A 10,544-nucleotide genomic window follows, 5' to 3' on the forward strand; every position below is an offset into this window, starting at 1 on the left:
GATGATGGCCCATAAAAATAACAAAACACCAAATATCCTCACCGCCCATAAAGTAAATTTGTAAAAATGTATGTGGTTCGTTTGGCATTGGTAGCAATGAGCCCACTCTATGATAAACTTGGCCTTTGATTTTGAATGTTGAATTAAATTGTTGACCATTTGCAGCATTATTTTTAACTATTTCTGTTGCTCTGAATAATGTCATTTGGAAACATGAATTGAATTTTCGAATTAACTTTAGGAACAGGTTAGAATCTGGATCCGTACCGATAAGTAAACCGTTCAATGGTTCAGGTGGTGTTTCAATTTCCGGTAGTTGCACTTTTCCTGACGCGCAACACATGCCGGCTGGCTCATGTTTGAACTTAAACGCATTACAATGCAGACACTCATTGTTCATAGCACCTACTTTCGAATGAGCGTAATTTTTAATATTTTTTTAATTTTTATTATATATTTTTATATATTCCATACTCGAATGCTAGACGAAGGAATGAATTGGATGTAAATGCTCTATGTACTTGTTGGCATTGTCGGTCATTTTCTCTGCGTGTGTCAACTACGAATTGACGCGCTTCTAATCGTCTTTTTTGATTTTGTTCAGCTTGTGCCTCACGCATTCGCACCATGTTCACACGTACATTTCATTATTTGGTTGGGCTCTTCTATCTCGCATGATTGTACTTTTGGTCGTTCGACGGGCCAAATCAGACCCCTTGCGTCTTGCTGGCATTGTACAAAATACACAAATCGATATAATTAAAGTTCATATATGTGATTATTAACCTTTCTTATAAATGAGAGAGAAAGCTTATAGTGTTAGACTGACCCATTCAACGGTCGAGTCGTTTCTGATGAATTTGTTAAATGCGATAAATCCGCGGTTGTTTAATATTATGAAAAAAGATGGAAACGTACTCTACGTATATAATTGTAAATTTATAATTTATAGTTCCCTGGCAACAACTGTTGTATTTTATATTGTTTATTATTTTTATATTTTATTTTTTATTTTTTTATTTTCCATCGCCGATATCCAGCAGTTGTTATAAATATTTGTGGTGAGTCACCCTTTACACCAAGAGGTATGAAAAATAGTTAACATCACTCGTTGAGAGCTACTTAATTTACACAAAAGATTTCATGAAAATTGGTCCAGCCGTTTTGGAGGAATTTAGTAGCAAAATTTGTGACCCGGCCACGCGTTGCTGTGGCTTAATGTTCTTATACTTGATATTAAGCAGACAGTCTTAAACTTTTAAACGTTAATATCTAATTTTTTAAATTATAAATACTTTTAATTTTTCTATTTAATTTAACACCAATCGGTGCACAATGCTTTTGGTTAACCTGTCTTTAGCTAACACAAATAGATTCGACAGTTTCTCAACACGTGAACACGCAACATATAGTTGCCCATGAGAAAAACATGGATTTTCCAAATCTAAACCACAAATGGACATTGTTTGACCTTGAGATTTATTTATAGACATGGCGAAAGCTAAACGAATTGGAAACTGTAGCCTTTTGAAGGGTATGGTAGAATCTGATACGTGGCAGCAGGACCACTTTTCCTTTAAACTTCCCAGACAAAATGGTTGCTTCAAGAATGTTTCCGGTAATCTTTTTGATGACCAAACGCGTACCGTTACATAATTGAGGTGGCTTCAAATTACGGAGGAGAATAATGGGGGAACCAATCTTTAATCGAAGATTATGTGGTGGCATTCCAGGGATATCTAATGAATTTAAAAATTCTTTCGGAAAATTTACACTTTCATTTTCGTCAACAACAGTATCGATTGATTTAAATGACATCAGATCGCTTGGTAACAACTGTTGTATCTGGAAGTTAATTTCGTCAACATCAACGTTTTTGGCTGCCAAAATCGCCCGTTGACTAAGCCATTCATGATTCAAATAATTATTCTGTATATCCGGGAAAATACTCTGAATCAAATCATTTTTATCCTGAACAACAGTGCAAAAATTGTCCGCGAAAGTAGAGCGAGGTATAACCGGTAAGGTCTGCCGGAAGTCACCAGACAAAAGTAAGATAGCACCACCGTAAAGTTTATTATTGCTGTTTAAACCTTGCATAGTTCTGTTTAGTGCTTCAAGTGAATATTTGTGTGCCTTTGTGCACTCATCCCAAATTATTATAGAACTCTTCCGCAACACTGCAGCTATTCCACAATTCTTTTTGATGTTACACATTGCATCTGGTTTATTATGAACGTCCAATGGCAGCTTGAATGTTGGATGTGCTGTTCGCCCACCATCCTAAAGTAGCCGCAATGCCTGACGATGCTACAGCTAATGCGATTTTTTGTTGCGACCGTATTTTGGCAAGAATCAACGATATTAAAAATGTCTTACCGGTTTCACCGGGTGCATCCAAGAAAAAAAAAACCGCCAGCATAATCCGATCATAAATAATTTTTTGTTCTGCTGTCAGTAATAAAAACTTTTATAATATTTTTTTTTTCTATTTTTATCGATATTAATCGATTTCAAGCCCTGCTATTATCGATTTTTGTATTATTATTTATATTTTATTTTTATCTGCTAGAGGGTGCCACCGGTGTAACTCGGTTTTTGTCTCTAAATCTCTAACTCATAGGAGTTTCGAAAAATCCTTTCTTAGTGCGCCTATACATAGTAATAAGTACATATCCTGAAAATTTCAAATAAATCCGTACGGTAGTTTTGGCTGTACGTTGATTATTGGTAAAGTATACTTTCTCTTATATATAGAGACTAGCCGACCCGTCACAGCTTCGCCCGTGATTGGTTTTATATTTTGCCTTCGGACCATGATATGTAGAATTTTTTATTCAAATATTATTGTTTAATGTGATCGGCAAGTAAATATAAAAAAACGGTTAATGAAAACGGATTGAAATTTTTTCTTTCAATTTTAAAAATTAATTTTTTTTTTCTTTTTATGGTATTGGCAAAAGAACCTTTAACCTTTCGCTGGCCCTGTAAGAATTACGGCTTCTATAATATTATTTCGCAACGATTTTATTTGTAATCTTGTACCGTTACATAAGTTCGGTGGTTTAGGAGGTTGATGAGGAGGAAATCCCGAAGGAGAAAGAGAATTGAGAAATTCTTGTGGATAATGAATAGCATCATCTGTTGATGTAACTGTTATTATCAAAGAAATGTTTTGATAGAGGGTGAGAATTATCAATTAAACATTTAATTGGGTCTGGAAGATCCTCGAATTGGTGTAAAACAACTTTACCGCCAGCGCAGCAAAGTCTATGGGTTTCATCTTTCCATTTTTTTTGCATAGCACTTAGGACATAATATAGTCATTTGTCCAATTTGAAGCGCTTTAATATTTAAATAACCAATCTCGGATTGATAATTAAACGCCGATTTCATACTCAAAGAGTTAAGTTGCTCCTGTGCAAGTGTTTGAGAACGTTCTGGTGTGTTATTTTGTTGCCTTCTGTTATACATTCGAGTTGCATGCATTGGCAGTTCTTCTGCCAATGCGTGCTCTTTGCGCTCTCGGCATGATAATGAATTAGCCACATGATTTAGATTTGTATTTATATTTGTTTTATTTTGTATCCTAGTTACATAGCTTCATTTTTGACATTTCAAGCCCTACTATTATCGATATATGTATTATTATTTATATTTATATTTTTATCTGCTAGAGGGCGCCACCGGTGTAACTCAGTTTTTGTCTCTAAATCTCTAACTCATAGGAGTTTCGAAAAATCCTTTCTTAGTGCGCCTATACATAGTAATAAGTACATATCCTGAAAATTTCAAATAAATCCGTACGGTAGTTTTGGCTGTACGTTGATTATTGGTAAAGTATACTTTCTCTTATATATAGAAGATAAAGGTTATGTTTATGTATATATTTTATTGTAGGTATGACGAGTTATTAAAAATTAAATACCGTATTCACTTCTTTTTTAAGTTGGCAGCACCGCTGTCACCAAAATTATTATACCTTTATCATTTTTCTGACAACTAACCTATAACTAACCTTTTTTTTTTTTTTACATTTTGAATCGACGACTGAGGGTGGTACTAACGCTAGTTATTTCACCCCCCAGCCGACATCATTTATTTTGAGAACAAATAACATATTATTACAATAATTTGTATACAAAATCGAATCGGGGGCCTCTAACCACCCTGTACAAAGAAATTTGGCCTTTGGCCTACAACGTTAGAAGGCTTAACTATGCATATACGCTTCATTTTCTCTCCTTTCTTCCTCCTCCTTCGCTTTCAGCACCTCCTTTACAAATCTGTGGATCACGTTCCACCGTTCCTCGCTGTCCAACATAATTTGGACAAGATTATCTGCTGTGATTTCTTCACCAATCATTATACAGCATGTCCTCCTTCTTTCTGCCCAAGCGTCGCATTCAAATAAGGTGTGTGTTGCATCATCTCTTGCATGTCCACAGAACCAACATACTTCGGAGTCTGCTTTGCCAAACCTCAGCAGATAATCTGGGAAGCACCCGTGACCCGTTAGGGCCTGAGTGAGGTGGAAGTCCACCATGCCGTGTTTTCTTCTGTACCAGCTCCCGACGTCCTTTATGAATTTTCGTGTCCAACCCAACTTCCTTTTCCTCCTCTTTCCCATCTGGCCTGCCATGCTGAGATCATCTTCTCCTCCGCTTCTTTTGTTTCTTCTGTTGTGTTCATGCTCTTCCTGTATTCCGCAAGTAGTTCCGGAGGTGGCATCCCTGCTAATACTTCAACTGCCTCCTTGGCTGCAGTTCTGTACGCTGCTATCACTCTGAGTCCCATTCTTCTGTTGGTTCTATCCAGTATCTCCCATCCTGTGCTGCTCATGAGTCTCGCCCAGACAGGTGCGCCATACATCATAATGCTCTGAATCACCGACGCTAATAACTTCCTTTTATGCGAGCTGGCCCCGCCCGTGTTTGGCATGATTCTGATGAGTCTGTTCGTCGCTTCATCGGCCTTCTTTGCAACCATGTCCGCGTGGTCTTTGAATACTAGCTTGCTGTCCATGCACAGGCCAAGGTATTTTACTGTGTCTTGTGATGTTATCGCATGACCCCGTAACATTACCGATATTTTATTTTGTGTTCTTTTCCTCGTAAATAATATTGCTTCTGACTTGTGGGCTGCTAATTCGATCCCCGTTTCTTCTAGCCATGCTATTATTTTTTCAGCCGCTTCTTCCAATAGTCGTTCCACTTTTACTCGGTCACGTGAGCTAGCAGTGATTGCGACGTCATCGGCATAGGCTATAAGCTCAACGCCTTCAGGCATTTGTATGCGTAGGAAATTATCATAGAGTAAGTTCCACATGGTAGGGCCCAGTACTGAGCCTTGTGGAACTCCTGCTGTTATTGTATTTTTCATTACCTTGCCATCTACTTCAAATGTCAGGTTTCTGTCGCAGAAATAATTGTCTAGCAGTTTACATATGTGTATTGGTAGCTTCTTCGCAGCGGCTGCCTCGATGATGCCGGTTCACGGCGCCGAGTTAAACGCATTACGTATATCTAACGTTAGAAGTCCGACCTTCCATTGGATGTCTTGCCTGCATACATCGGCTATTTCCCTCAGTCTAATAGCTGCACCGACTGTTGAGTGTCCGCAGCGGAATCCATGTTGATTAGTAGTAAGGCAGTTGTTGGTTTCCAAAAATTCTCTGATTCTGTTATCTATAATCTTCTCGAGGAGTTTTCCTGTTATATTTAGCATGCATAGTGGGCGGTACGAAGATGGTTCGTCTAGAGGTTTACTGCCTATTCTTACCAGCACCAGTCTCGCCGTTTTCAATGCGGGGGGGGAAGCTTCCTTGTGTTATGCACTTGTTGAATATATTTAAGACTTGTCCTGGCCTTCGTTCGACAATCTTTTTAAGTATTTCGTTCGGAACTCCATCTGGTCCGGGCGCTTTATTTCCTTTCAGAGTTTTCGCAGCTCGTTTAATTTCTGTCTCCGTGACTAGGAGGGGGTTTTCTTCTACTAGCCAGCTGGTTTCTTCTTTAACCGGATGGGTGGGGAATAAACCTTCTACGATAGCTGCTATTCTGCCTGGAATGTTGATGCCTGGAATAGAGGCATTCTTGCATAGTTTTCCCATGACTATCTTGAATGGCCTGCCCCATGGGTCGGTTTCCACTAACTTGCAGAGCTTACGCCACGCTTATTCTTTCGACTTCTTTATGCTTTTGTCAACTTCATTCTTGCATCTTTCAGCGATTCTTTTTCTGCCACAAACATGTCCGTGCCCACCCGTTTGCGCCTGCGCTGATATACCCGACGGAGGTGGTTGCAGTCTTTCCTTAACTGCTGGATTTGAGGAGTCCACCAGTGCACGGATTTTCTTTTTGTGACTATAGATATTTTCGGGCAACATCATCAAGAATTCCGTTTAGCGCACGGCCAAAGGTCTCTGCACTGTCAATAGCCAATTCGTCATTGTGCATTATCGTCATATTCTTATCTATCGCCTCCTCCAGTTTCTTCGGATCTATGTGCCTGATATTTCGTCTCGTGCATTCTCTAGATGTTCTAAGTGTATTGGTTCCTTCAATCGTGAATTCGATATAAAAGTGGTCGCCGTGAGACTCTTCTTCTAGTATCCGCCAGTTAGTGACCCTGTTGATAACGTCTGATGAGACCAAAGTCACGTCGATATATGACTGGGAGTCCCCCCCTTAGCCATGTAGGATGCTTGCCATGATTGCATACTGATAGTCCCAAGGATTGTATGAAGTCCGATAGGAGTTCTCCTCTGTTATCGTTCACACGGGAGCACCATTGTCTATGTTTTGCGTTAAAATCACCTGCTACGACTGCATCGCTAGATGAGGTCCTAATACTGGCTTCGAGTCTTCCTAGCCAATTATCAAATTCCGCTGTCGTAATATTGGGGCTTATATAGCATGCGTAGATCCTAAGATTTCCTGTATTAATCCATATGAAGCCGTTTTCTGGATCCCCTATCTCCGTTATTTGTATTTGACTACAATTTACTATTGCTGCTCTAGATGATATGTCGCAGTACCAGCCGTTCGCCTCGTTCTTATTGCCTCCGTACTTGTAGTATTAGCTCGCTATAATGACATTTATCCCTTGTTCTCTTGTCTTCTGTATCGCCAGATCTTGGGCGGCGATCTTTCCTGCAAGGTTGATTTGCAGTACCTTAATCATTGTTTGTTAGTGGTTGAGTTCGTCTTGGCTTTAGTCACTTCTGTAGCTAGCTCCTCTTTGAATCGGCTGACTTCCTAATCATTTGCGTCGCACATTCGTGCCTAATGACTAACTTTCCCGCATTTATTACATCTGACTCGTGACCATATCCGAGGCATATATAACACCTCAGACTTATCTTGCGTTGTCTAACTCTGCAGAAGACAAGACCGACCCGAATTCTACCGACCTTGACCATTTTATTGTTCGCATGCATCGGGACAAGTCTAGCCCTGTTTGTGTTTCACCGCGGTTTTTCATGATGTTAATGACGTTTACTTCGTTCAGTGTTATTTCCATCTCTTCGGCTATGCTCAAAGCTAGTTCATCTTTGAACGTCATAATGTCCATATCCTGGATCTCGATCAGACATTTCTGCCGTAGGGTTCTGATCTTAGCTTCCTCTGTCGTCTTCAGGAGTTCGTTTCGCACTACTTGTACTGCTTCTTGCACACCCCATATTTGTATGATAGCTTTTCCGTTCTTCGCTTGTCTAATGCTGCTGATTCTATCACCAATTATCTGCTTGTCCAAGCCTGTCCTGATCTTCTTGACCATCTCCGGAAACTCATCTGCGCCCTGGTCGATAATCACTGCGCATTGCTTAGTTCTTCCACGTCTCTGTTTACCGATAAACCTCTCGTCATGGCTGTTGGACTGTTGTTCTATGTTCTTATGAGGTTGTGATTTATCTGGTGCTTCTTTTCGTTTTTTTCGACCAAAAATTTCTGACCAGGTGCCTTCCTCTGTATTATGCTGTGCCGTGGGCTCCGCTATTGTACTTATATCCCACCAGCAGGGTGTTGAAGTACTTTCATCTTTAGTCTGTTTAGCTTTGGCTGGTTCTTCGGTTTTGGTTTGATTGCTTCTGCACTTGGTGCATTCTTTTTCTTCCAAGGGTTGTCCATTACTGGTTGATTTCTTCCTTTCTTCGCTCCATTTTGATGAGTAACAGTTAAACACCCTCACTAACTCATGCGTGCCATCTTTAAGCTCTTTATGTGCATTGCGTGTATTCGATGTGAAGTCTGACATTCCTTGTATTATGCTACGTAACTTGGTCAGTAGTTGTTCTTCGCTCAGTTTGTCTATGTCGCATGGCGTCCTGGCTGAGGATTTTACTAGCTTCTTTGTCAGTATCGCGTTACTCACACCGAGTTTGTCCCGTTTCCTTTGCGTGCCCAAAGGCACGTCTGTCTCAGCAGATGCATTGCCGATTAAGAGGGCCTTCCTGGACAACCCCTCACTCGGGATCGGGCTTGCTGATGCGAGCCCACCCCCAGTTGCCGTCTCGTGAGATCCGACCCCCCCCCCCCTGTAGGAGGGTCTCGCGACGAGACTCGTTACTATTATTTGTGTTCATCATACATTATTTAATATGGCATTCGGTACACCAACGACGCTAGCCTCACGTCGTCTGTCTGGTATCCGTTCGTTATCCGCATCATTAGGGCAGCGGGGGTCGATGAGGTCCCCGGTGGTGAGCGATGTGCTAGGTGCTAGCAGGTTCGCTCGGACCTGCCATCCACAGTCAGTTAAGACCAGGGGTGGCTCTGTAGGTGCCGGCCTGGAGCGAAGGGTCGAGGCCGGGTTGGGATCGTTTAGTAAGATCTAGTCAAAGGCCCGCAAGCTCCCCCACCGCATTAAGGTGGATCCCGTTGGGGGTGAACCTGTAACTAACCTGGTGGGGTATATCTTATCTTGGGTCCCAAGGTCACCGAGCGCGCGGTGCCTGGTGCCGGTTTTTTTGTAGATTATTAAACTAATTAAGAATATAACTTTTTATTAGTTTAAAACTATAATTTTTAATTTATAAAAGTAATATCTTTACGCGCACAACGTTTGTTGTATACTAATTATTTACGTAAGAATTTGAGAAAAATTGGTTCTAATATAAGAAATTAAACGCATTAAACAGATTCTGCTCACAAGCGAGCAACTATTATCATTTTCTAAAAAAAAAACAAGAACATTTTATTTTTATACATATACTAGCCGACCTGGCACAGCTTCGCCCGTGATTGGTTGTTTATTTTGCCTTCGAACCATGATATGTAGAATTTTTTATTCAAATATTATTGTTTGATGTGATCGGCAAGTAAATATAAAAAAAACGGTTAATGAAAACGGATTGAAATTTTTTTAGCGTTATAAATGATAAAAATAAATACAGATAAAAAAGAAATAATTTATGGTTGATAAAGAATTTTATTGAAGTTGATGAAGAAAAAAAAATAAAAAAAAAGAATTAAAATAAGAATTTTATATGACTTCTGAGTATATGATGTTTTTTGTTATATTTTCTGTTGAAATTAAAATCATAAGATGATCCGGGTCCCCAGTTCGAGAAAATGCCACGTATAATTGGCCATGTGAAAAGCACTCTGTACGAAGATCTACGCCAACGTACTTGAATGTTTGTCCTTGCGCTTTGTTTATGGTAATGGCAAAAGAAACTTTAACCGGGAATTGAAGCCGTTTGAAAGAAAACGGCAAGTCAGAGGGAATCATGGGAATTCTTGGAATAAATGCAATTTATCCTTTCGCTAGCCCTGTAAGAATTACGGTTTCTATAATATTATTTCGCAACGATTTTATTTGTAATCTTGTACCGTTACATAAGTTCGGTGGTTGAAGATTACACAAAAATGTAATTGGAGCACCAATTTTTAATTTTAGCTTATGAGGAGGAGATCCCGAAGGAGAAAGAGAATTGAGAAATTCTTGTGGATAATGAATAGCATCATCTGTTGATGTAACTGTATCAATAGATAGATATTCACGTGAGTATCCATCGAATTTTAAAAGGATAATATCATTAATTTCTCCTGCTGTTACATTTCTCGGAGAGATAATAGCTCTTTCAAATAACCACTGATAAGATTTATTGGAGAGATTTAAAATGTCAGGATAAACTGTAGAAATCAACTCTTCCACGTTATTGACCACCCGTCCGATCGTGTGATTGACAGAAATGTAACCATTTTCATTTTCTAAAGTTCCGTTTCCAATTTTCAACAACTGTGCTGGAAAAATATCGTCCCCTCCGTATAAATAAACTCTCATGTTTGTTCGCAAATAGTTTTTCAACATAGTTCCATATAGGGGAGGATTTTAAGCAAGCATTAACGACATCAGCTCGAGTACCTTTATCATCATTATTATGTTGCGGAATCTAAATCCTCCTAATTTGTGTAATGGTACACGATTGTCCGTCAAGAAACTGATGAACAATGTAATACAATCAACGATCATCAAGGGCAATTTCAAAGGGGAGGAAGTCCTTATCCCACGAATTCCGATCATTCCAACAGATCTTC

General features: G+C 39.6%; 3 protein-coding genes across 3 annotated transcripts; all 3 read right to left on the reverse strand.

Annotated features, from left to right (window-relative positions):
* Positions 1-1,479: 1,479 nt before the first annotated feature.
* On the reverse strand, positions 1,480-2,217 carry LOC112592068. Its single transcript, XM_025336046.1, has one exon. It carries the CDS (start codon positions 2,215-2,217, stop codon positions 1,480-1,482), a length of 738 nt encoding a protein of 245 aa, XP_025191831.1.
* A 1,996-nt stretch (positions 2,218-4,213) lies between these two features.
* Positions 4,214-4,546, reverse strand: LOC112592069. Its single transcript, XM_025336047.1, has one exon. The coding sequence runs from the start codon at positions 4,544-4,546 to the stop codon at positions 4,214-4,216; it is 333 nt and encodes a 110-aa protein (XP_025191832.1).
* Positions 4,547-9,759: 5,213 nt separating this feature from the next.
* LOC112592071 lies at positions 9,760-10,317 on the reverse strand. Its single transcript, XM_025336048.1, has one exon. The coding sequence runs from the start codon at positions 10,315-10,317 to the stop codon at positions 9,760-9,762; it is 558 nt and encodes a 185-aa protein (XP_025191833.1).
* Positions 10,318-10,544: the final 227 nt, after the last annotated feature.

This window comes from Melanaphis sacchari, unplaced genomic scaffold, assembly GCF_002803265.2.
Source record: "Melanaphis sacchari strain LSU unplaced genomic scaffold, SCAv2.0 Contig1552_pilon_pilon, whole genome shotgun sequence".
NCBI classification, from domain to species: domain Eukaryota; kingdom Metazoa; phylum Arthropoda; class Insecta; order Hemiptera; family Aphididae; genus Melanaphis; species Melanaphis sacchari.

What these genes read in the sequence shown, in the direction of transcription:
- LOC112592071 (XM_025336048.1), bottom strand. Translation starts at nt 10,317, where the DNA reads ATGTTGAAAAACTATTTGCGAACAAACATGAGAGTTTATTTATACGGA.
- LOC112592069 (XM_025336047.1), bottom strand. Translation starts at nt 4,546, where the DNA reads ATGGTGGACTTCCACCTCACTCAGGCCCTAACGGGTCACGGGTGCTTC.
- LOC112592068 (XM_025336046.1), bottom strand. Translation starts at nt 2,217, where the DNA reads ATGTGTAACATCAAAAAGAATTGTGGAATAGCTGCAGTGTTGCGGAAG.